Genomic DNA, 27,082 nt, shown 5'->3' with positions numbered 1-27,082 from the left:
AAAGTTATTATTTTAAAAGCATGGGTTTCATGCTCATTATTGATGTTCTAAGTAAAAGCATGTTCTTCATGCTTTTAGGGTTTGTTTGGTCTTAGGATTTATTGTCATGAGTCAAAGGATTCAACATCATGTTTATAAGACCCTTGCGGGCAAAATGTAATTGGAAAAAGATTTATTTTGAGTCTAGAGTGTCGTGGAAACTCCAAAAAGTACAAGTCAGCCTTGGCAACTTCAAGTCTTCCTAAAGGATGGAATTCAACCCCTTGGAAAGGCTCTATAAAGGAGCAATTCGATCTCATTTGGCACTCACTCACCAACAAGTTTGATCTCACAAGAAGATGTTCGATTTGTAGTTGGGAAAAACAAAAAAGGAAGAGCGAAGGTCTGGAAGGCAAGAGGTATTCAAGGAGGAAGCAAAATCTTTGTTTTTATGCTCTGTCTCTCACATGTGCGAAATCTAGGGTGTCGACAGCTTTGTAGAAGCACTGAAATTGCAGATTCGAATTGCAGGTGAAAAATCAAGTTGTAGGAAGAGCGAGTATTCTGTTTGATCTCGTTGACCTTGGGAAGGCTCATTTTGCTTTAAGGAGGATTGTTGGAAGAGTTGTCTTAGGGTTTTTGTGCACCTACTATAGGGTTGAAGTTGTAGAAGAGTTGCAATATTGAAGCTAGCTAGTCAAAGTTGCTGGGTTAAGCTGGTTAGAGCGAGTTCAAGAAGAGGACTCGCTGGAAGGGCTGACTTGGTACTTGGAGGAGGACTTGGTCTAGGACTTGGGTCTTTGTGTCTTACCTGAAGCACATTGTATAAGAAGAGAAGAATGTTATGGGTTTTCGCCTTGGAGGGGTTTTGCCCTGGCTGAGAGCCTAATTTATAGACAAAAGATGTCTTTGTGGAACAAGCTATATAGAATTAAGAAATCTAAGGACTAGGACATGACATCCTTTTTGATGAAGATCTCTCAATTAAGAGATCACTTGCAAGGACTTGGAGAGACTATTTCTGATTCAGAAATGACCATCTGTGTACTAAATGCATTTCCACTGGAATGGAGTAGCTTTGCAACAAGCATACTCTAAGAAAGATTCAACTCCTTTTAATGAATTGTGGGCACAATGCATTTTGGAAGAATCAAGGATCAAGGTAAATGATTACATTGGTACAAATGAACAATCTCAAGCCTTTCTAGTTCGAGTTAAGAAGCGGAATAAGGGAATGTTCAAAAAGCCCATGAAGAAAGATATGTCCCAGGTTCAATGTTTTAAGTGCAATGAGTATGTACATTATAAGAGGGACCGCCCTAGTTTACAGGACAACAAAAGAAAGGAAAGAAGTGAGGCTCACATAGCTGAAGAAACGAGAGAACCAGAGAAGAAGCCGAAGAAGGAAGAAGTAAAGGATCTTTACAATTGAAGAAGACACACTGGCTGTCAGGTTCTCTATGAAGATTGATCTTTCCTTTAGAATAATATGCATTGTTGGTTACTTTAGAAAATATTTGATTTTGCATAGCATCATAGAGAGAAGCATGTGGTAGTAGCATATGTAGAGTCTACTTGGTTAAGTTGCTTTGTAAAAATCATCTAGTCTTTAAAAATAGATAGATAGACCATTTTTCATATTGCTCATCCAAACGTCATCTAATGTTATGTTAGAGGTAGTCATCTTGCTCAAGTGAATCATCATGATCCTGGAAGAACCATCATTGAGGAAGGTTCTTGGGAGAAGCTTAGTATACATTCCATGTAATGTGGAAACAATATTGGTAAAGGAATGAAGAAATGCAATGGGTCAAAATGCAAGCTTATAATAAGACATATAGCTAGATGATGGAATAAGAGGCATAAGGATGCACATTGGAAGTGACTCTTGGTTAAGATTCATGTGTGTAGAATCTTGTAACATGCTTAGTATGATTGTGTAAAAGGAAGAATGTGATTTACTTGAGGATGTGTCAAAGATTAAGACTTTCTCTAGAATATGTAAATAATGATTAGCATCCAGTATAATCTCCAAAAGCAAAAGTTGTAACTTGGTAAACAAGTTTGATCCTTGGGCACTCTGATGCATGAAGGAAGATCCATATGGAGATGGACCATGAGGATGTTAATGGAACGAGAAGGTCATCATGGTGATGTAAGTCTGATTTGGATTATGATTGTTGGTTATCTGGCATATTTTGCTACCTGGAAGAATATTTTAGGAATACATGATGACAATTGAGGCAAGTTCAACTGTGTGGATGAAAATGTATGAAGAATGTTGAGGGAAGTTGACAACAATGAAGTTAAGGTTTGTCCACCTTGGGTTTGAACAATGTTATACTGTGGGTTCTCCGGCTTCTAATTCAAAAAATGTTATAAGAACCGAAAAACCTTGTGGACCAGGAATCGGTCAGAACCAGACTGAAATCGGTAAAAAACTAGAAAAAAACTGGTTTACTAAAAAAACATAAAATATTCATATTTTAAAGAAAAGCATATATATTCATGTGCATCCATATGAAGCCGAACCATTTATACACAAATATTCAAAATTTCTCATTTATATCGCAAGTTATAGTGCACATAACCAAAATAGCACTTGGTGCAAAATATCATTGAACCAAAAAACATTAAAAAGTAGGCTCTAAAAGGTCTTTATAGTCCAAAATAACATGATAGTATGATACTACACAACTACAACCTACAAGTGCTAATTGTTAATGGCATCATCAGAATCATCATCCTGATCATCCTCCTCATCCTCATTTGAAGAATGAGTAGCATCCAAGTCTGTAATCATTGCCTATATTGGGATCTTCGTCATCAATATAACCCTCTAAGCATTAAAATAAGATAGAAAAAGCATAGCTTGCTCAAGATTTTGTTTGAGTGATGGGTACATTTTTAGTAGAGTCATGATAAAGGAGTTCGACAACCATTGCCACTAACATCAAAGTACATAGAGGGATTGGTGCTCTTTATTAAATACTAGTTCCTTACCCACGTACATGACAAAATCCAATAGAAATGTTGCAATCCCTGCAATCCTAATATCTTGAAAATTTGTTAATTCTGCTGGATTTTGAGTGAAATCTAAAATTCCACTTTCTCCGTATGAAATCCAGTGAGGTTGGAACCACTCTCAAACAACCTGAGTCATTTCATGGTAATGTTAAAAATTTACTTTAAGAATTTAACATCACCATGAAATGCATATCAATAATAGGGCCATAGGCTTGAATATTACGCTGAGAACCATAGGCTTGAATATTAGGTTGGCCCAGGGGAGAATTAGAAGTGGGCCAATCAATGAAAAAATAAAAAAATAAGAAAAAGGCAATTTTTTTACGTTGACTTGCGAAGGTATAGACCACACAAAACCAGTCCTGAATCGGTCGATTCGGTGGAATAGGACGGTTCGATACCTAACCGACTGGTTCTGTAATGGAACCAGTACTGAACCGACTGGTTCTGTTACAAAATCAACGAGTTTTTTTACAGAACCAACAATTTTGGTATCGAACTGACGTATTTGGTATCGAACCAGCCCGGTTAAGACCAGGTTTGGGCAAAAAACGACCCTATTACCCATCACCTGTGGGTAGTATGCATAGGAGAATTTTTTTCTCCTAGATGGTCCTCAACCGACAACCAACAACCCCTTGCAGCCACTAGATAGCTCGATGTGCCATTATCTTTGCCACCTGAGCCAACCATGTGGTCCCTCACCCATTTGTTATGATTGCATGTTTGAAGGTGGGCCTTTCGACCCTGAAGTTATGGCGTTTCATTGGTATAGTTAACTAATTTTTTTTACTTGTCATGAGCACTTTTATGCATGGATTGGTTGGGGGATTTGAGAGAAAGAGTGGGCTAGGTTTGTACTCTTGTCTACATTGCCCGATTTTGTGGTTATGCTTGTATTCTAGTCCCGTGGAATCTCCTTTATTGGCCATTAGCTTTAGGGTTGGCCCCACACGTGAAATCTCGATTTTGGTTGCGTGCTCCCACTTATTGACACCATATACATCGCTCCCTTCTGCTCATTATAACCCCATTCATCATTTTTCCCATCCAGGTTCACATGTGTCCACTGGGTCCATATAGGTTTAGCCTCCCCCTCCCTTTGTCCACACCTTGGGTCGGGCCTAGAACGATGCCCGCGAGGTTGATGCAACTAAAAAGAAAAGAAAAAGCATAATTTGGCCACTATCAACAGGAAATGTACCACAAAATGCAAAAGGTGGCCGAGACATACAAATTTAGCACGTGGGCAAAATCCAAGCATGAGCTCCACCACTTATCCATGGCCATCACCTTGGTTCCTATGGGCCCTAGATGAGCCCCCTCCATCATTAAGGAACCCATGATTGTCCCAACCCCTGGTGGGTAATGAAATGCCCCACCTCGAAATGCCCCACCTCGAAATGCCCCACCTCAAAAGGGGGTACCTACTGCTTCATCATACACATCATGCTCTCATCCCCTGGAGCCCCGAGCAGTTATAAAAAAAATCAATCAAAGGCAAAAGGCATATGAAGAAGGGTGGAAAAACAAAGGCTGGGGTAACTCATGTACCGCGATTTTCTCCCTCCTACACTCATATACCTAGGTGTGGGGTTCCCTTATTATAGCTACCATTGTGCCATGGCACGTGGCTTGGAGCATTGTCCCTGATCCCTACTCCGTTCCATCATTATATCACTTGCCACCTACCACCTGATGGATGCACCATGGACATGTCACCCCCTTTAAAGGCTGAAGCCACCTAATAGGGTCCTTGGTTAACCCCCTTATTAAGCTTGGAGACACCTGTACATGCCAAAGCCCACTATGGAAGGGCATGCCACCATGAAGTGCCCCATTGATTCCATGATTTGTAAGCTCTTTTACTTGATTATTCTAATGATTTGTTGTATTGGAGGCAAGGGGACACATTGGATCTTATGTAGGATTGTAGGTGGATCTCCCTTTGGGGTTTGGTCTCCCTATATAGGATCCAAGCCCTCCAAAGGGCCATATTGGCACTTGTAGGGTGAGCATTGAGAGCCATGGGCCTCCACCATAGCAGAGAGTACTTCATGGATCTCCAACACCACTCATTGATTGCTCGTGTTCCACCTTTTGGATGAGGATGATGCACCTGGTTCACCATGCCTAGCCGACTCCACACTTGTACCATACACTTGGCAGATGTTCTAGGGTCCAGATGAGGGTGTCTCCTCATTGCAGGAGACAAATAGAGGGCTTATGTCATCATCCTAGCCCTTATAGATGGTTTACAGGCATTATCAGTCCACTTGGAGAGCCATGAGGATGTCCTTGTGCCCCCACACCCACTTGGGAGCACCACATGTGACTTACTTGGAAAACAAGGGGCCAACCCCTTGTCCACTATGTTTGGAGCCTTTTCACTCAACTTGGCACATTTGGACTCCATTAGGCCTCCTCAATTGCCCAACGACTCATCATATTCATTATTTTGCTCTCTTGAGAGGCTATTCTTTGTATTATTGAGCTATCTTGGTGGGCTTGTCACCAAGTCATGTCATTATTGAGCATTATTTTATTATTTGGGGCTAAATAAGACAAATTAGGCTATTTGAATCCCCTATTGGATTGTATAAATAGATGAGAGGATGATTCATTTACCTCATCATCACTTGGATTGGATTGCTATCTCTTGAGAGATTTTCACACTTTTTGTTGGTATAACTTTTTGAAGTTTTTTGATGCACTATGATGTTTGGATTTTCGCTATTCTCTTTGGAGCTTCTTTATAATGCAAAGTGGATGAATGGATATACTCTCTCTCTCATGTAAGTCAAAATTTTGATGCTATTCTTGTTGTCTTACTTGTCAAATGCATGTATATTGTTATCATTATTCTTGTATGGGTTAATGTAATGTGAATTTCTTCTGGGACCTTGAATGAGTGATTTAATTCACGCGTTTCTCTTTAAGGGATTGGGTGAATGTTCCTAGAGGCACCTCTTAGGTTGAAAGGCCTCGAAATTTCATCTCTTTGCCAAATTTGAAGTATAAATCCCTATTGACCTAGTTGTTGCCCTCGGAGAGGCTAGCAAAGATCAATTAGGGTTTCTTAGCTCACGAAATTCTTGATCTCTGTGTATCTAGACTCCATTAAGTGCAAGCAATAAGGCACCGATCCTCGTATTCCTTTGGTGGTCAAAATTACCTTGTTCTTTCACTTTTCCAAATTCTAGGCCTAACCCTAAAGGGTCACCTAGGGCATCAAGCGAAATATTTTATAGCCATCCAAAAGCTTTGAAAATTGGTCCACAACTACGCTAGGGTATTCCCAAGGGGTCCACCAAATTTGAGCATAATTTGACAGTGGAATCCTGAGATAACTCAAACCCTAGCTCAAAGATCGTTTCTCTCTCTAGGCTGATTTGGGTTAGTGTCCTCATTTGGATCATTGCATTCAAATTTCAAATGAAAATTAGTCCTTTGATCCTATTCTCTTCCCTAATTAGGTCAAGCCCCTCTTTGGTCGATCAACTCCATACCCTTGACCTAGTTTGGGTCCGCTTGGGTTCTCTATGGTACTGCAACTTTATAACTTAAAATCCACAAGGATTAAATAGAATCTATTTCTCGATAAGGATCCTTAAGTCTAGGAAGCCCCTTGTAAAGGCATATCCTTTAAACCTAGGTTCAAGTGTCCTCTTAGCCCTTCCTGGAGGGCCTATCATCTTGTTTATCAAACAAGTAAGCTATTTAATTGAGCCTCTCTTGTGAATAGGCTTTAGGAATCACCATATATTATCATTGATCCATCTTTCCTCGTGATTCCTCTCATGCCGAGACACCTCCCATCGGTGAAAGTCCTTAAAGAGTAGGGAGCATCATTGTAACAGGGTTTATGGCATCAGATGTCATCCCGGTGACACAATTTGGAACATCTGTTTGTATACAGGTAAGTCAATAGGCTGCTTGTCAGATGTCCCTTGTTGAATCTTGGCCCTTTTTGGATGATGTAGACTTTCATCACTGTGTTGGATATCTTTGTCAATATCAAGCCTTCTTCCTTTCTTGCTTGGAAGATAAGATGAAAAATGACATACGGGCTGGAAGAATTCAATGACCAATGCATTATGTTCTGAAGGATGATGCTATGGTTCAATTTCCTCATCATTGTCTGACCTCTTCGGATTTTTAACATGGTACCTTCTTTCTACTTCTCTGTACAATCTAATCATACCACCTGTTGCTGCGATTTTGCAATGTAAACCCTATGAAAAATATCAAGGTATGCATTGCTGTCATGTGCCATAGACTGCTATCATACAAGATCAGAATCATACAAGATCATCGTTCATAGTCAATCCTTGCTGTAGTCACTCCTCAAGTTTGGCTTGAATGCATAGACCTTCAAATTCATAACTATTAGTGGATATCAGCATCGTGCTTGTTAATCTAAAATGCAATAGCGTGTGGACAGGACATTTCTTAACATATCCTTCTAATCTGTGTTAAAACCACTACATGAATGCTTAGGAAAATATGTCTTAGCTAAATGTCGAGACCACACAAATCAGTGTCCTAGCTCCATGCTTTTCAAATCAATTCAATGCAATCAAAAATCTTAGTATTTCCAGCTCGTATTCATAGTGATAATTAGCTTGGTTCTTTACAAAAACTATATCATAATATCCTTGATGGTACACATATAGGTGTCTTAGAAATTATACCCTCCAACCAAGTTACTGCAATGTATATGATGATAAGGTTACCACAACAAAGTCACACAAAGATATTACATGCTACAGGATAATTCCAAGCCATAGAGCAAGTGAGCCTCAAGTGGTTGATTTACATCCACATCATGATTACACAGTGATGCACAGACTGCGATTATAGAGATACGTTCTAGACCATATGCCTCAGATCATCCTTCAAGGTATTCCCAACACTTCGACCATTTCATGTAGCTCCAAACTGTAGGATGAAGTGTTATTAGGGAGGTCACAAAGCATTAATAAGACTTCAAAACTTGCAAATAAAACACACAAAACCAACAATTCCCATAGCCTCCATAGAGCCAAATTTCATTGCTTCATGGACTTAACTTATTGCTAAGAAATACTCACAGTCTTCAAGATGGAAGAAAGTGTGTCGAAGAACTGCCTTTAAAAGCTGTTGTGGGTAATTCACACTTCAATCTCTTATATATGGAGTAATGAAGCACTTAGAATCCAACAATGGAGCAGGTATAACAAATGGTTCTTTGATACAAAACTTGTCCCATAAATGTAGCAAAAATCTTCAATGAATAATTTTTGGATCTTGAGCAAAATTCTTCACATTATGTTTTCAAAGATTTTGTAGCTTTTGTTCTTTCACAGGCCATAAATGATCATAACACTAGAACATTTGATTGTAGTGACAAACTCTTTAGGATATCTGCAAGTCTAGCCACAAAGATTGTCAAGATCACAGGAGTTCTTCAGAGGTTATGCCAATGTTCCACCAAGGTTCCAGGACGAGGGGGCGAGGGAGCGAGGATACGCGGGAGTGGCCTATGCAAAAGCTCCCCACCAATTTTTAGGAAACGTGGGGGGACGTTAAGGTCTTAAAAGCTTATAAATATAAAATATAATTTATAAATTGAGTCCACTATGACAATTGGGTTTGAATTGAAAAGCTACAAAGCATGATCATTGATATGAATATCATTATCTAATATCATATAAATTTATAATTCTAATTTATAATCATACATCATACATTATGATTAAAGTTTAAACCATATTGATATTCCACTTCCTACTATGAACATTGAATACTGAATAGTGAATATTGACATAAAATTATAAATGTCAAGTCTGATACATCAAGAGTCAAAATTTTATAGAGTCAGCATGACATAAGAACATCAACATATCGAAAGATAAACGAGCATAATTTTGCTCAAGCCTCAAGGTAATGCCCTGCTAGTCTCTGCATCTAGCTACAGCATGAATAAATAAGGATCAATCATATCACCATCTGAATCTGAATCACTAGAATTCTCAAACATGCTAAGTGGCACACCAACCAACCCCATCTGTCTCTCATCAAGTCTCTCCTCCATATCTACCTGTGCATCATCCTCGGGATCAACATCCCATCATGTTGCTGGTCCCTTCAAATACTTAGGTGTCTTCCTATGCTCAAGACGTAGGGCACTGTGCACAACGACTAACTTCTCCGCCCTTTTAGAGGTAAGCTTGTTCCTCTTGATAGAGTGGATGAAGCTATATGTGAACCAATTCCTCTCTGCTGCAGAGGAACTAGGAGCGTCTTGCGAATGGAGTGGGGGGCCAGGGCGAATAATGAATTAAATTTATAAGAAAACGAATTGAAACCCTAAAGTATTAAAACTAATGTTAAATTTTAATTATAAACAAAAGTTTATTTAAAAAAATCGGACCCCTCGACCCCCCATGTCCCCCCTCGACCCCCCTCGCCCCCCACGTCCCCCCTCGACCCCCCTCGACCCCCACGTCCCCCCTCAATCTTGCCCCCTCGACCCCCCACGACCCCCCACGACCCCTCACAACCCCCTTTTCAGAAACGACCCCTCAGCACAAGGAAACGTCTCCCTGGCACATCCCCCTACGTACCCTGTTTTTTGGGAGCGTGGGGAAATGACCCCTTCTCGTCCCCAGGTCCCCGAAGCGCGGGGGAGCTAGGAAACTAGACCCTTAGGGGTGGGGGTGAGTCCTCGTGGAACACTGGGTTATGCTTCATAATATAGTCACAATCTGCTTCATCATATAAGAATAAGCTCAACGAATCCCTAGCCCAGAAGTAGGACACAATCCAAATGAAATCCTTCCAAAATTTAGGAGGCATATTAGAAAGAAAATTTCACATTACTTGGAGAGTAAATGAGCTGCCCTACAAAGAAGAATGATGTCCAACGAAACCGTTTTCAAATCAGAGAATATAAACAGAAATTTGTTTTTAGAAAGGAGCGGATACTACTAGCGTTGAAACTTGTCCATGGAGAGGGAGATTGATCACTTTATATAGGAGTCGAGGCTACCTTTTGGAAGAAGGCACGACTAGACTTTAGGAGGTAATTTATTTTTTAATTTGAAACTAAAATTAATTTGGATCCAAAAGAAATTTAAATTTTGACTCAGAATTTTTTGTCCCAAAAGCCTACCTGAATTAGGGTTTTTAATATTTTTGATCTTTGTGATAAATATTTTTTATGCCTTGGCTGCCATGAAATTTACTTGGTTGCCTTGGTCCATTTTTCTTGATTACCACGTCATCTAGTAGTTGCCACATTAGTAGCCCTTGGGGATTTTGACTATGAAATGGGGCTTGCAACTTTGACCAAGCGTATCTCTCCAACCATGAGGCCACTTAAGACACTCTGCATCTTAACAAAATCAATAGACCAAGCATATTACTCCAACCATGAGGCCGCTCTAGACACTCGAGATATCAATGAAATCAACATGACAAGGAGAATCCATTGGCAAGGGTCTCCAAGGTAAACTCGATGATGTGTTGCTTCAAAAACCACCAACAAGTGCGGGTATATCCATCGTCCAGGAAATCAAATTGTAGAGCCAGGGTTACGTTACCGCATCATTTCATCCATATATGCGAGCATGTCGAGGACATCAATAACAACATCCTGCACCTGCGCTGCTACGTTGCACTCACTTTCACATCAATGACAACATACTCAACAATCTCCTCGTTTGTCATTGATGTCAACATCCTGATCATCTCTTGGCGTGCTGCATAAGCTTCCCTTGACTTCATGCTTCTTTCCCTTTGTTTCTTTCCAAGATTCTCTCCCCCTTTGACATAATGGCAAAGGGCGGCTAACGCGTCCTTGAGGATATCTTCATGTGAAAATGGCTTCCCTTGACAATATGCTTTCCTACTACATCATCTCTATAGGCTCTCCCTGACATTGTGCTTTCCTGCTACATTATCTCTTCCATTACATAAGCTCCCTCGGACAATACGCTCTCTTGTGGCATCATCTGATCTTGTGTTGTAGCTCCCCCTTTCTCTGTGCATCTATCAATTGTCTGAGAATTCATTGTGAAATCTATTTTCTCTGCCAGATCATAGTGGTCTTGTCTTCTTGCCTGGTGAAATTCCTTCCTTCTTGGTTCTGCGGAGTCCACATCAAGCTGCTTCTACAATTTCGTGCAAAACGGCCAAAGTTATGACATAGGTAGCACTCTACATCTGGTTTGAATAATGGAGCAAATGAGTTGTAACTCCTGCTGTCATAGGCATATGGGACTCTGTCTTGTTTTCCATAAAATTTACTGGGGAAAGAATAAGAAAATAATCATCACCAAAATTGAATATAATGTAAGTTTTACTATGGGTCTATGTCACAAGGTTCGTCGAACTTTAACCTTGAGGTTTGAATTTTGGCGAACCTCAAAAATGTTTCGAGGTTCGACGAACCTCATCGAACCTCATAGCCAGTGACCAAGTCCATATAGATCAAAACTCATAACTTCATGTCACAACTCAAGCTTGTATTTTAGCCTTGCAATTTCCAAGTTTGTGATAGCATATTTTATGTTTATTGATGTTGATTTGTTACTATTTTATCCTATAATTCATTTTAAATTAATATATGTTTATATATATAGACGAACCTAATAGCGAACCTCATCAAAAAATTCGAACTCAAACCGAACCCAATCATTGTCGAACCCGAACTCGAACCCGAACCATGTGACATTGCTATGGGTTATTGTGCCACATACTTGTTAACAAATCTGTAATAAGAAGAAGAAGAAGAAGAAGAAGAGAGGAAGAAAAAGAACTGTCATCTTAGAAAGAATGTCAACCATTTGTGCATTTAGGTCTAAGGAAACTTCGCAAAGGTCTTTGAGCTTTTCATCTTTGCCAGGACTGCTTTGGAGAGTTATCATTGCTCATCATGGTTGCTTTTGAAATCCAGCACCAAATCTTGATGCTTCATCCATCTTCAGTTTCTCAATATTCCTTAGCATTTCTCGTGAAATATATTTAGGATACAATTGAATTATATCATGCTTCAATCTTCGTCCTTACATATTTACTTGTAATGGAATCCAAAATCGCGCTAGAAGCACATAAAATGTACCAATCTTATTCTTTTATTCGGTATTGGGAACGGGGAATTGCTTTGCTTTTGTTCAAGGAACTTTCTTAGCCTTGATGCTTATGTCATGGAAACACTGATTAATCTTTTGTCATGTTAGTTGATTAGTTCACTGGTTATCACTTGGTGATTTCTTTATGTTAATAAATGAGCTATTTTATTTTAACATGTAATTGCATATTCTTTATTGTGTGTCCTTAAATGAGTGGATCCCACTTGTAAGAGTTTTTAGTTTTATTACGTTGATGGGTGATAGTACATTTTTATTTTTCTGTATTGAAATGCATGGATATTGCAGAGACAATGGGTGTTTGGGTAGGATATAAATATGCGTGCAGTTGCAGTTTTATTCACTGTTTTGCAATTGTATCTGCAGTGGTTTCGACTCTTCTCAACTTTGTGACAATGTTTAGACGGGCACATGAAGAGAATGTTAAACAAGCTGAACTTGAAAGAAAGAAAGCTGAAAAGGATGCGGAAAAGGAGAGGATGAAACTTTCTCCTTTGAGGATAGATGCTGGAGAACAACTGCCATCTCCTCTCAGAAGGAAGTTGAAATAGTAATGATGAACACATTTTTGGCTTATTGTAACAGTTTAAGTGCATATTCATTATTGCCCATAGTGCAGGAAGATGCCCTTTACTTACACAGTGCATGAGGTGATGCATTTATTGGAACGTTGGCAACAATGATACAGACATCATTTACCGATATTCCAATTGCACTTGTAAAACTATCAAATATTCATTTGCAAAATTGCAAAGCTCTGTATTTACTATAGACTGAACAAGTATATGGTGCAACGACAAAAATAAGGGCATCGTAAGTCAGGATTTAAACATTGGCTGGTGTACAGATGTTCTTATGCAGTTTCTGGTGGTACACAGAATTTTTATGTAATGATAGCAGACCTTCAGCTTCGGATATTCGATAAATTATTCAACCATTCCAGGTATTAGTTCGTCCCTTTCTTTGTTTATGAATCTCTGTTTTACATTTTTCTAATATTCAATATGAATTGTGATAACTTTATATATTTAAACAATATTTTACACATAAATATTTTTTACCTTTGCATAACTGGTTTGCTATATTGGTTGTATAAAAACTTGGTTTTAATTATGAATTTTTCTTTTTCTATTGTATGTGTCATTTTCAGAAACATTTGCCTTTGTTGTATATGTACTCCAAAGCCTAGTTCCTGACATGGATGTATATTCAGTCAGGTGATGATTGCGATTAACTTTATTCAAATCATTTTCCCTGTCTGTCTTGGATTGAGGTCTATTGAGATTCACAAGAGACTGGAAACAACCTGCAAGCCATAATTCCTCTAATAAACCGAAAGAAAAACAACTCTAGGACAACATTAAACCCTAATAAGTGCGCGAGAGCTGATTAGTAAGTGCATTAGAGAGAAGATGCAACCCAAGAACAAGAGTTTATGGTGGTCATAGGCTAAATCACATGTATTACACAGATCAGGAAGATCACATGATGAATCTTATAAATGAGACTTGAATGTGTATTTATCAAAGTTATCAGAACCAGAACTAGTCAAGGGTGAAACTGGTAGAGAAACAGAATCCTAATGGAATTGTCCTATGAAATGGTCTACTAAAGAACACAAAACATGTAAAATGTAATTAAAAAAATGTGTTCATGTCAAGTTTTTTTAGGGTTTGTGTGGGAGGGGGCAGAGTTTTTCTTTTGTTTCTTCCCTTATTTTTCATTACCCCCCTTGAAGCCACCACTGGCCCTGCCAGTTTGAAGCCAATCCGAATCGGTTGTGAACCAGTCTGTTCAATTCTCCAGTCCAGGTCAATGGCCAATTCAGGGATTATAGGGTTTGGGTCAATTGGTTCTGATAACACTAGTAGTTTATGCACAACTCAAGAGGTTCAGCACCCTTTTTAAGAGTGATTATGTGCCTGTTACCCATCCACATACATGGGTAACCCTAGGAGAAATTTTTTCTCCTATAATGCAGCTTGCCAGCTAGGAATCCCTACCATGACTCACAGATATCCAACCTTAGATACCTCTCACCCATTCTCTGGTCAGTACATTCATTTGTCTAGCTTACTCATCCGATGAAGATGGGTAATCTATTGCGAGGTAAGTTAACCAATTTTGCATGCAAGTGCTTCCATTTAATGTTTAATGTATGGATGATGGGTTGAATATGGATTATAGACTGCTGTGGTCATATACTTGTTCCCTTACTTCACCTTGGTGGTTATCATTTGTTTCTAGTCCAATGTGACCTTTCTTAGGGTCTTTCTTCCACTGTCTAGGATGGGCAGAAATAGGAGGCTGTGAGCACAGTAGCATTCCATGTTATGAATACATGATAATTGTCATTATTCCCGGTTATTCTTTCTCCCAACTTTTGATTGATTGTTGTCAATCACTCATACTAGTTCATTGTGTACCTCGTTCTATGAGGAGGGGTCAAAAATACTCGAAGTTGCTGCAGTAAATAAATAGTAAATAAGTGTTTAGAAACATATTTATGATGCTTCACATCTAACAAATGCTTGCTTCACTTATTTACGATGTTTCATATCTGACAAATGCTTGCTTCATTTAATTACTAAGCATGTTTCTAAACACTTTATTTACTTAATTACTATGTAAAAGCTAGACTCCATTTCATAATCACTTAGTTGCAATTTAAATAAATAGTAAATAAGTGTTTAGAAACATATTTACGATGCTTCATATTTGATAAGCAAAACAAATGGTCACATTGGTTGCATCTAGTAGAATGGTGGTACAATACCACCTATCATACCTCAATGAAAATGACTCCATTCCAAGCCCTGTATGGTTATGAACCCTTGAAATGGAAGGACTTTGCATTAAATGTCCTAAGGTTCAAGCAGTGAAGAACCATTTGGAAGAAAGTCAAGATTATCCAAATATTAAAGAAAAACTTAACCACTGGTAGCAATTGAATGAAACAAGAAGTAGACCAGCACTGTTCAGAAAGAGAATTTGAAGAAGGAGGTTGGGTCTTCGTAAGACTGCAACTCTACAAGCCCTTATCACTGAAACAATAAGGGAAGAACAAGTTGGCTCCAAAATTCTATGGGCCTTTTTAAATAATCAAGAAGATCAATGACGTTGCTTGTGGATTGAAACTACCAGATAACTGCTGAATCCACAATGTATTCCATGTTTCATGTCTCAAAAAAGTACTAGGTCAAAACCAAGGTTACTTGGAAGAAAGTCAAGATTATCCAAATATTAAAGAAAAACTTAACAACTGTTAGCAATTGAATGAAACAACAAGTTGACCAATATCGTTTAGAAAGAGAATTCGAAAAAGGAGACTGGGTCTTCGTAAGACTGCAACTCTACAAGCCCTTATCTTTGAAACAATAAGGGAAGAACAAGTTGGCTCCAAAATATTATGGGCCTTTTCAAATAATCAAGAAGATCAATGACGTTGCTTATGGATTGAAACTACTAGATAACTGCTGAATCCACAATGTATTCCATGTTTCATGTCTCAAAAAACTACTAGGTCAAAACCAAGGTTACTGGGAAGTGGGAGCGGGGAGCGACATTTTCAAAAGCTCTCGGTTTGGGAGCGAATTTTTATATTATATATATTTTTATATATTTTGTTGCATATATGTCAACAAAAGAATGTAGAATGACAAATTAGATATAAAAAGCATAAAAACATGGATTACACCATATAACATCAATCATTTAGAAGTTATAATCTTCATCAACCACGTCCACAAGTTATAAGTTCTCATTTATATAGCATGTAAGTGTGCACATAACCAAAACAACATCGAGTGTAATCCATCTCTGAATTGAAAATACATCGACAAGTAGGCTCTAGATGGCCTCTAGCATCCAAAAAAATCATGCTACAACAAATAGCTACACATCATCAAAATCATTGCCTATCTTGGGATCTTTGTCATTAATACCATCCTCTAAGCAATTAACATAAGATAGAAAAAATGTAGCATGTCAAGTCAAGATTCTGTTTGAGTGATGGGTACATTTTTAGTAGGGTCATGACAAAGGAGTTCAATGACCAATGTCACTAACATGAAGGTACCTAGAAGGCTTGGTGCTCTTGACTAAATATGAGTCCAATACCTTAGTACATGACAAAATCCAATGGAAACATTGCAATCCCCCCGATCCTGAAATCCCGAAAAATTGATAATTCTGTTGGATTTTGAGTGAGATCTAAAATTATACTTTCTCCATATGAAATCCAATGAGGTTGGAACTACTCTCAAACATCCCGAGTCATTTGATGGTAATGTTAAAAATTTAAGTAAAATGATGAATATGAAAGATAGATGAGAATGTCACTTTAAGAATTTAACATTACCATGAATTGCATATGAATACTAGGGCCATAAGCTTGAATATTAGGTTTCCCTACTCAAAAAGTCTTGTTTCTTTGAAAAGCATTTGCGTTTGGAACATCTTTGTGGCACAAATTATGTGAAAAAAACTAGGAAGCATTTTTTTTTTTTTTGCGCGAGTGTGACGGGAGCGAATTTTGAGAGCGCGCTCCCATTTCGCTCTGGGAGCAATTCAAAGGGTGGTGAGCCACTCCCTTGCAACCCTGGTCAAAACCAATCTGCTCAAATTGAGATACCTGAAGTCGATGAAGAAGGAAGGATTTTCCTAGAACCCAAAGGTATCCTCGTGACCCGTGAGAAGGTATTGCGGTCCAAAACCATAAGTGAAAACTTGATAAAGTGGCAAAAACTCTCAGAAGAAGATTCCTCATGGGAAACATAAAAGTTTCAACAACAGTACCCTTCGTTACCTTTGCTTTGAGGAAAAAGCAATTTTTAAGGGTGGGGCAGTGTTATGAATAAATAATTCATAGAATAATTTAATATATATATATATTATAAATACATACTTTATTATTTATTTATTTATTTATGACCATTTACCCTCGTGACCAGTCATTTCCTATTTAGAGGCACACCGTTTGAGGGAATGTATATCATCCTTCAAGTATTCATTTAATAAAAATTATCTATTACAGATACTTTGTGTAATTCTTCAACGAATTCATAAAAGTTGCATGTTTGGTGCTACACAATACTTAACTAATTTGAACCAAGTCCAAAGCAACTTCAATACTGTAAACTTTAAGTAGTGTTCCACGGGGACTCACCCCCCCCTAGGGGTCTAGTTTCCTCGCTCCCCTGCGCTCTGGGGACTTGGGGACGAGTAGGGGACGTTTCCCCACGCTCCCAAAATGGAGGAAACTCGGGGGGACGTGCCAGGGTAACGTTTCCCTTCCCTGAGGGGACGTTTCCCCACGCTCCCAAAAAAATGGCCTTGCTTATAGTTTATGATTTAATAGACCTAAAGTGGTACAAAGCTACTCACGTTTTGTATGGGGATAACGTCTTGTGCTGTCTTTTCGTTTCAACAAGCGTTATTTTAGAGGGTCAGTATCATGGAAATTTGCTGGACCATATAGCACGTACATGAATTTTCCCTTTTAAAACTTCTCCTTTTTTTCTCAAGTGATGGATGGATTACAGTGGGGAGATAACTGGAGTGACAGGCAAAGAATATGAGACATTCAGTTTGTGTTTTTAATTTGCATGACATTTGACATACAAACTATGGAAGCAACACCTATGTCATGTGAGAAATAATTGGGTGGACTATAGACTAACATGCGTTTACTGCAAGCATGACAAAATACTATGGGCAACAAGAAATCTGAGGAACTGTCGTTATATATGAATTTATACAGTTACAAAATTTACACAGAGCAGAGTGGCTCAGCTTGAATTCTCAGGTCTGAAAATTATTTTCACCCCTGAAATACACTACTAGTTTGAAGTTTGAACTAATAAGGTAGACAAATTATCCATGCCATCGTTGGTCACCCAAGTTGGTTCGCAGATGGTCATGCTGCAGTCAATGTCATTTGATAGTAAACTGTCAGAAACTCTTTCATGTGATCTTCTCATCTCTCCTGGAACTAAAACTCTTCTTTCAACATATGGTGTACTATCTATATTATATATAATATAACAAACTTTCTAGCTGTTGGATCCAATACAACTGGACAACCCATTGTAGTTGCCCCTTCTACTGCCAATGCAGTGTTCCTGATCTATTCATTTACCTTTTCACAGAATTCAGTGGCTACCTTATCAAGCTGAAGCTCTCCCTCTGTCTGACCAAAATCTAAGTTAGAATTTGACCAAGCTGAATTAGAATTTTAAATTTATTATTTTATATGATATTATAAATTTGGATAATGTCAAATGATATTCATATCAATGATCATGCTTTGCAGCTTTACAATGCAAACCAAATTGTCATAGTGGACTCAATTAATAAATTATATTTTATATTTATAAATTTTTAAGACCCTAATGCTCCCCCACGTTTCCTAAAAAATGGTAGGGAGCTTTTGCATAGGCTGCTCCCGTGCCCCGTCGCTCCCTTGCCCCCTCGTCCCAGAACCTTGGTGGAACATTGGCTTTAAGTCATCTTCAGAATTTGCACTTGATTCATAGAACATTTTTGATACATGATTATTACATTTATATGAGGACATCTCATCACAAGTTCCATGGTTAGTTTAAGTTTTGATTTTGAAGAGAATGTAGATACATCCTCTAGGCATAATCTTCAGTAGAGGTTAGATCAATATTGTAGTCAACATATTCATGTACAAGCAATGGCATCTAAGGTATGACCTGACTAATCAAAACTTTTGTAAGTAGATTTATAGTTGAGTGCACTTCTTGTGAAAATTTCTATTATTGCAGCAACTGGAAATTATTCTTCTAACTGATTAATTATGCAGTTAATTTGCTAAGACAAACAACGAATAAAATCATGACTGCAAATTTCACCATAAAAATGTAGGATGAAAATAAAACGTTGGAAACTGAGAAATGCTAGCACACACACGTAAAATGACAATTATTTTTGGACAATTGTCCTCGGAAAAACCCAATGTGGTAAAACTGGTGCAATGACTGAAGGTTTTATTATTATGCTGTAGTGAGAAATTCCGAGTACAACTGGATGCCCAAATTGGCAATCCTCTACAAGATAAACTGCCCACAAAAATTAGTGAGACAAAATTTGTCTTACCTGACATTGGTGCTCCACAACTGACACAAATAAGCTACACGAAAGATCCTGCATAAACCCTACACAGGCTCTTGAACGCTTTGCTTGGAAGCTGCAACTGATCAAGCTGTATACCTAACTCAGCCTCTGAGAATGACTCACTGGCCCTTTCGGAAATTCTCCTAGCCTCCAACAACTGAATTGACCCTTTGTCTGGCCAAATCGAAATCTGCCTCTAAAATTAAAGAATGACGTTGAATGTAATGAGCAGTCTCAAGCATTTGCTGCTATGTAATGAGCAGTCTCAAGCCTTGAAAGAGATTTCAATGTTATGAATGTAATGAATATGGGCACTACAAGAGGAATTGTCCTAAACTCAGGAAGGGAAAACAAGAGAAGAAAACAAAGAAGTGAAGCTCATGTGATCAACCAAGTAGAAGAACCAGAAGAGAAGAAAACAAAGAAGGAAGAAGTGAAATACCTCTACTATTAAAGGTATCTCATACATTTAGTTCATTTTGCAGTTTATAGAAGATAGCAAGTCATGATGGAAAGCATTCCAGTTATGATAGGATGCATTATAGCAATATTGAGATGGCATCATATTAGAAGCACAAAAGAATAACAAAAGTAGCAGTTTGTTCGGTTGAAGTAAGTCATCTAGCAAGATTGGAAGACAAGAGCTCATCACAACTCATCATCATTGGAATGAAGTATTTGCAGAAAAGGATCATCAAGATCCTCCAATAGAATCTTGTTTGAAAAGGTCCATTCTCTACTTAAAGAAGCGAGTGCTACATAGATAGTATACATTCCACCGAGTGATGAAGCTATGATGACATAAATATGCATCATGATAATTTAGTTGAAGTATTTTTCCATCTTCGTGAAAGGTAAAGGAAGCTGTCAAAGGAAGTCTAGATGACCACATGATGGAAAAAGGTATGCATAAAGTCATGTCATTACTTACTTGCAGATAGAATGGCTAGAATCCTTTATCTCATGAGCATGAATGAAGAAGAATGAACTCTTCCATATGAATGATACATAAAGGCATGATGGAATCAACATACTACAAGACCTCCTGAAGAATATAACGAGGTGGGCCATAAGGTTTCTAATAAGAAGGAACCATGTATATAGATGCTGAAGAATGCAGTATGTTAAAAAGTAGAAAAGATAGTTCGTGAAGATGTGTCTACAACTACTTAGATAAGATGATTAATCAACATCTGATAACAATTAGAAGGATTAGATGTGACATCTCCATGAAGAAGTTATGAAGACCTTGATAAGCATAGTGAAGGATGGTAATAGATGTCTTGGAGATGGATTTGTATAAAGGGATGTTGATGTTGCAGAAGAAGATAACAAAAAGGGCCATCATAAAGAGGTAATTCTATTTTTGAAGCTCACTTTTGAGTTTTGAAAGCAAGCATCCAGGGCTATCGACAGAAGGTTGTAGAAATTCACCTACAACTAGTACACATAAATTTGGAGGAATAATTTTGAAAGGAATATGACTTGGAAGAGGTAGCAGTATGAAGAATAACCAGATGATGACATGGAAGGTCACTTTCAGATGAAAAGAAGGATGATAAGGCTTAACATTAATTGGTTCAACACTATGTTTCATTGAAGGAAAGTGATAAGAAAGATGGCCGAAGTGCTATGAAGAAGTTATGGAAGAAGATGCCTCCATGATGTAGAAGTTGAAGTTTATTCATGACCTAATGATGCAAAAAGAGGAGCTCTACAAGCAGATAATAGTACCATGATCTCTACGGAAGAATATATAGCTGTTGTTGTTAGAAACACGTCCCTAGTTAAGAGAAAGCTTGGGTATATTGCTTTCATATAAAGGAATGAATAGATCTCCTCCCTAGTTAAGTGGGAGAGACACATCATTCTCGTCTTCACATCGTGAAGAAAGAATGGAGGGTTGGGTAAACATTTGAGACCGATACTTCTTGAGATAGTAGTCTCAAGAACCAATACTCTTTGAGGATGAGGTAGGAAATCCAAAAGCAAGAGTAGTTGAAGAGGAGTTTCCTTGAGGATGTGTAAATCCAAGAAAGGAATGGTCCTAAAAGGACATACATTGTGAAGATCTGAATGGGGTATGTACCTTGAGAGACAATGATGAAGGTGTCCATAAATTATTGTCTCCCCAACATTGTGCTCTAATCTAGTGGAGAGATAGAGTTGTTAGTCAAGGCCTTGCTATATGAAAATGTTGGTTTATATGATGAGATGCACTGATATAAGCTGAAAAGATAACTTATGAGACCGCTTACCAGTTCGGCTCTTCTTATGAGAATTATTCAGTATGAGAATGTCCATGTACCATCAAGCATTATGAATACCTCCCTAGTTAAGAGGGAGTGTTGAAATGTGTAACTAGGTTCAGTCTTCATAATGTTTATGTACTATCGATTTTTATGTATTTGATGTAAAAGGGAAAGAAAATTATTATTGTCATTTTATAAGCATGGGGTTTCTTGCTCAAGGTCAATTTGTTTTAGGTCAAAGAACCCATTGTGTGCTTCTAGGTTTTGTCATATTGTCAATAAGTCAAAAGAGTTATTGTCATATGTAATAGACCCTATTGGGCATCTTGTATCATGTCAAAAGAATTATTTTTAAGGCAAATATGTCAAAATTCGACCTCATGAGCGCAATTCATAATCCAAGAAAGTGCATATATATAGGACACTCGACGTCATTTGTGATACCACCAACAAGCTCGTTGAAGCACAAGAAGCAAGACAAGAAGACTAGCGAAGAAGAAGAAGGATCTAAGAAGAAGGAAGCACAAAGTCTATAATCCAAATTTCTGTCTCTATTACCTCACAGGTGCGAATTGCAGCTAGGGTTTCCGCAGTCACAAGATCATATTGAAGTTCTCCTTTTAGAATTAGAATTAGTGTTGCAGGAGGATCAAGTTCTAAGGCCGAATATTCAAGGAAAGAAGATCAAGCCAAGTGAAGAAGAGAGGAGGCCTAAATTAGCCCCTTCTCCCACACGTGCGAAGTTGCAGCTGTAGCAAGTGGGCCAAAAAGTTGCAGACCTGAAGTAGAAGCTGGAATTTTGAAATGGAGGCCAAAATCTGAAATTTCAAGTTGTTTGACTAGTGTTGACTTTGTGGAAGAAAAGCTCATTAAGAAGGAAGGTTGTCTTGGTATTGGAGGGTTCTCTGTATTGGGGCTAAGGGTCTTAGAATTCGTCATTTGAGGATTCTATAAGAAGAGACAAATTTCTTGTGGTTTTTCCTCTTTGGGAGAGGTTTTGGCCCTGGCTAGTAGCCTACATCTTGTGTCCATTTGGTCTATTGATCTTCATGTTTTGGTAGTTGTTTGATGATAAGAACACTATAATAATCAAGAGAAGAAGAAGCTAATTATAAGTACATCAAGTTAAAGTAAAGAACATCACAAGCAATTATCAAAGTAAAGAGAAATCACACCTATTCTAGCTACCTTAGATTTCCCAACATGGTATCAGAGCTAAGGTGACAAGGAAAGGTAGCTTGAAGATCAATCAATTGATAAAGGATACATAAGGGCCGAATGTAAGAGGAAGAGCATCAAGGAGATCTAGTCATCACATCCAAATACCCTATTATATTGAAAGAAGAACTCTTGGAAGAAGAATAGAAGACCTCAAGGACCCTACTTCCATCTCAAAGAAAGGACTTTATACATTTGAAGCATCTTGGGAAACCTCACACATTCCACATCATCATCCAAGGGAAGCAAGGAGAGAAATTCATTGTCAAAAAAACCAACATGATCTCCCTCATATTGAATAAAAGATCACACCTCAAGCATTTTTGAAGGCAAAAGAACATCTCTCCTCATCTTGAAGAAGAATCATTGCCATTTTGAAGAAGAAAGATCAAGACCATCCATCTTTCTAAATCTCACACTCTAGTGGAAGACATCATCTTCAAGGAAGCATCTTCATTTGTCAAGTAAGAACTTTGTATTCATGTCTCAACCTACAAACCAAATGACTACTTTCTGCAAGGAGAGCAATCAACTTGTTGGGACATCAAACTACCTTGCATGGAAGAAAAGAATAGATTTGATTCTCATAGAAAATGAAGTTTTTGATTATATCAAGGGTCCCATCACAAAGCCTCCTTAGGAACAATTCAAGCATTATCAAAATATATGAAAGGAGAAATAAGTGCTCAAAGAATCCTCATTGAATCTATCAAGGATTCTCATTCCCTTTGTAGCAAAATTGAAGACATCAAAAGAGATCTATGACAAATTGGTAGAGCTATACTTTGTAAGTATAGCTGGGCAAATAATATTCTTAAGGACCAAATTATACAAAATGAAAGTATCAAAGGAAGAAGGGGTAGTTTTATATCTCATGAAAGTAACTGAAATTAAATATCAACTACAAGAGCTAGGAGAAACAATGTTAGATCCAGAAATGACCACTTGTGTACTCAATGCACTACCAGATGAATGGGGCAACTTTGTATTAAGCATCTATGCAAAGAAAGAAGCTACACCATTCAGTTATCTATGGGCATTATGTAAGATTGAAGAAACCAGATAAAAAGCAAAGAATGACGTTGAATCTAATGAGCAATCTCAAGCATTTGCTACTATGTCAAGGAAGAAAGGAAAATTTGGGAAGTTTAAGCCTTGAAAGAGATTTCAAAAGAAAGTTAACATGTCTAAAATTCAATGTTATGAATGTAATGATTATGGGCACTACAAGAGGAATTGCCCTAAACTCAAGAAGGGAAAACAAGAAAAGGAAACACAGAAGTAAATCTCATGTGACTGAAGAAGTAGAAGAACGAGAATAGAAGAAAATAAAGGAGGAAGAAGTGAAAGACCTCTACTATTAAAGGTCTCTCATACATTTAGTTCATTTTGCAGTTTATAGAAGATAGCAAGTCATGATAGAAAGCATTTAATTATGATAGGATTCATTGTAGCAATATTGATATGGCATCATATTAGACACACAAAAGAATAACAAAAGTAGCAGTTTGTTTGGTTGAAGTAAGTCATCTAGCAAGAATCACACCTCATCATCATTGGAATGAAGTATTTGCATAAAAGGATCATCAAGATCCTCCATTAGAATTTGTTACGAACATAAATTGGATGAAATAAATAAACATAACTAAATACAAATAAATGTAAATACTAAATAATCAAGTAATGATTATGTTAAGTAGTCATTAGTTAAGTGAAAAGGCATGTCTAAAAGACATACCCAATCATGAAAGGGCACCTGCTTAGGTATATATGCAAGGCCTCATTGTAACATTCTATCATCACTTGTACATTTTTATATATAATAAATTATTATTACAAAATACCTCTTGTGTATTTTAACATTCAAGTCAACAAGCCTAAAGGTTTGGTTGCTTCAGTGGTATTAGAGCCATGCCGCACAATATATGTTAGGATATTCTGACACATAGGAAATAGTTAAGTATAACTTGGTCTAGTGTAAAGTTAGGTAAAGCGTGTTTCTTTACTATGTACTTTTGTAACTTACAATCTGATGGTCACGATATGTCGTGATCCGATGGTTCATTCTCTCCTTGGTATTACTGACACTTGATCCGTGGCTTAACATCCGATTGGTCCATGATCTCTATTTAAAGAGCATGGAGGGTCATTTGTAGGGTAACCGTTCATGAGAGAAGCTTATGTAAATTTTCATTCTTTTATTAATAAATTGCCTGAAGTGGCCGCGTTGGCTCAGGCCGTGGACTGTTTCCATCTTTGAGGGTTTTAACCACGTCAACAATACTGGTGTATTGATCTGTGATCTGTTTGTGAACGGTGTCCTTTGGTGTTTTGTCTGAGGAACTTACCTTGCAAATTCCTATAATATAAACATGCGAGTTTTTGAATGTTGTTCGCCGCACAATATGCCATTATGTTCACATCCTGAATTCATGGAGCAATTTAGTAAACTTCAAGAAGCATTTCAGTGTTTAGAAAATTCATTTGCAGAAGTTAAAGCATGTCGAAAGGAAATCGATAATAAGGAAGATAATAGCGACTGTAAAGAAACGAAACAAGGTGAAGCAGGAAAAGAAGATTTTGATCAGAATGATAATAATGAAAACAAAGATGAAATAGATAATGATGAATATGAGAATGATATAGATCAAGATGATGATCCAAATGAAGGTGATGATATGAATATGGAAAATTTTGAAGAAGAGGTTATGTCAAATACAAATTATGATGAGAATGAAGATGATCTTAAAAACATAGATGACTATGAAGATGATGATGATGATAATGATGAAAATGACCTTGAAACATTTGAAGTTGTGCAACATGTTCCCTTAAATGAATTTGGTAAACTTGATCCACCAACTGATGAGAAAGGAAACCATGATCAAAATGATGAAAATAATGCACAAAACATTACGTTTAATAATGGTGAAGATAAACTTGGTCGTAGTAACGAAGATCCACATGAATATGATGATGATCGCAGCCATAAAGATAAAAGGGGAGTCACTCAGTTTCAATCTTTTGATTGGGATGGTGAAGACGATGATAAGATGAGACCTCTCAAGAAGCGGGGCAGGCTTTCAGATAATGGCCAGTCATTGAAGGCAGTGGAATATGCCCCATTACAAACATAGAGAGAAGGATCTGTAAAGTTTGACAAGAAGCGTCATGGTTCTTCACCCTTTGCTCGGTTGAATGTGGAGGGAGGTCAAAAATCGGTGAAGGGAAGTCAGACATATCGTGTTGGACCTGCTCCTCGGTTTGATGTGCAGAATTCCCTTCTTTGTGCTCCCTTAGGAAGAGGAAGGGGAAGGAGTATAGGTAGCTGGGCTCCACATGATTCAAGGTTCACCTCCATGGAGACAGTTGATTTTTCGTCAGCAATGCCTCAGGGACCTACGTCTTCAAATATGTATCGTGCAAGGCCTATATCAAATCCTGGAAATTCTGCAAATTCATCATGGAATGCATTTGGGCTGATTCCTGGAATGCCTAATGGTGGTCTGGAGCAGTTGCATACACTGCACGCATTAAAATACAAGGAAAATGGAAATTTGAAGTCACATCCTTTGCTATGCTGCTACCCTGTCAAGGCTCGGTTCCAGAAGAATGATCCTTTTTATACTTCATGTGCTATTAGTGGCTGCAAGTGGTGAATTGGGCATAGTTGCTTAGTCAAGATGTGCACTGGTTCTATAACATTCAATGTTATAAACATCCACACTAATGTAAAGTTTGTAGTGTTCAGAGATGGCTTTGATGCCACCTGCATACTCAAGAGATCCAAACGTCTCAAATTTGCTAACCCAATTTTGCCTCTATATGGTCATCTCTCTAGCATGGATTCTACAGGAACGACAATGAAAATATTTTGGATCAATGGGAGCAAGCAAACCCAATATGTAAAATATGGAAGAGGGCAGGTGGCAGAGTCATCAGATTCTTCCTACACTCAGAAAGATATGTGCGATGCTAAAATACCGAGCACAACAAGAGACTTTGGATGGCATGATCCTGGCTATATCCATATCGCCCAGATGACATGATTACTGCCTTTTTGAAGTTATCTCTACACTTATGGGAGTGATCATGCGGTTGATCCAAATGTTTTTGACCCACAAGAACGACGCAATGAAGGGCAGTTCTGTTACAACGATGCCACAACATTTCGGCTTCATTACAAATGTTATTAGTGTGGGGTGAATTTCGTCCACGAAACCATACATTTGGATTTTCTTCATATATGGGGCATAACGACATCCACCAGCGGGATAGACACCGCTACCCATGGTTGTCTTTGTTAAAAGCATATCACCGCTCCCTTCTCCA

The 27,082-nt window shown here is 38.0% G+C and overlaps 1 protein-coding gene across 2 annotated transcripts in view; it reads left to right on the top strand.

Annotated features, from left to right (window-relative positions):
• Positions 1-27,082, top strand: part of LOC149265818 (formin-like protein 18) — a 213,346-nt gene that overhangs the window by 87,449 nt on the left and 98,815 nt on the right. Inside the window, exons 17-18 of one of the 2 annotated variants that reach the window (XM_089429773.1) lie at positions 12,507-12,690; positions 13,019-13,083. In XM_089429773.1, coding sequence (XP_089285899.1) covers positions 12,507-12,690; position 13,019 — 185 coding nt within the window. In that variant the 3' untranslated portion in view covers positions 13,020-13,083. Of the gene's footprint in view, positions 1-12,506; positions 13,084-27,082 lie in introns of both variants that reach the window. The other variant, XM_089429769.1, reaches the window with a different exon arrangement.

This window comes from Pinus tabuliformis, chromosome 6 (genome assembly GCF_031772625.1).
Source record: "Pinus tabuliformis cultivar Carrire ecotype Pingquan chromosome 6, CPIR1, whole genome shotgun sequence".
NCBI classification, from domain to species: domain Eukaryota; kingdom Viridiplantae; phylum Streptophyta; class Pinopsida; order Pinales; family Pinaceae; genus Pinus; species Pinus tabuliformis.
This window is presented reverse-complemented; position numbering and strand designations above follow the sequence as displayed.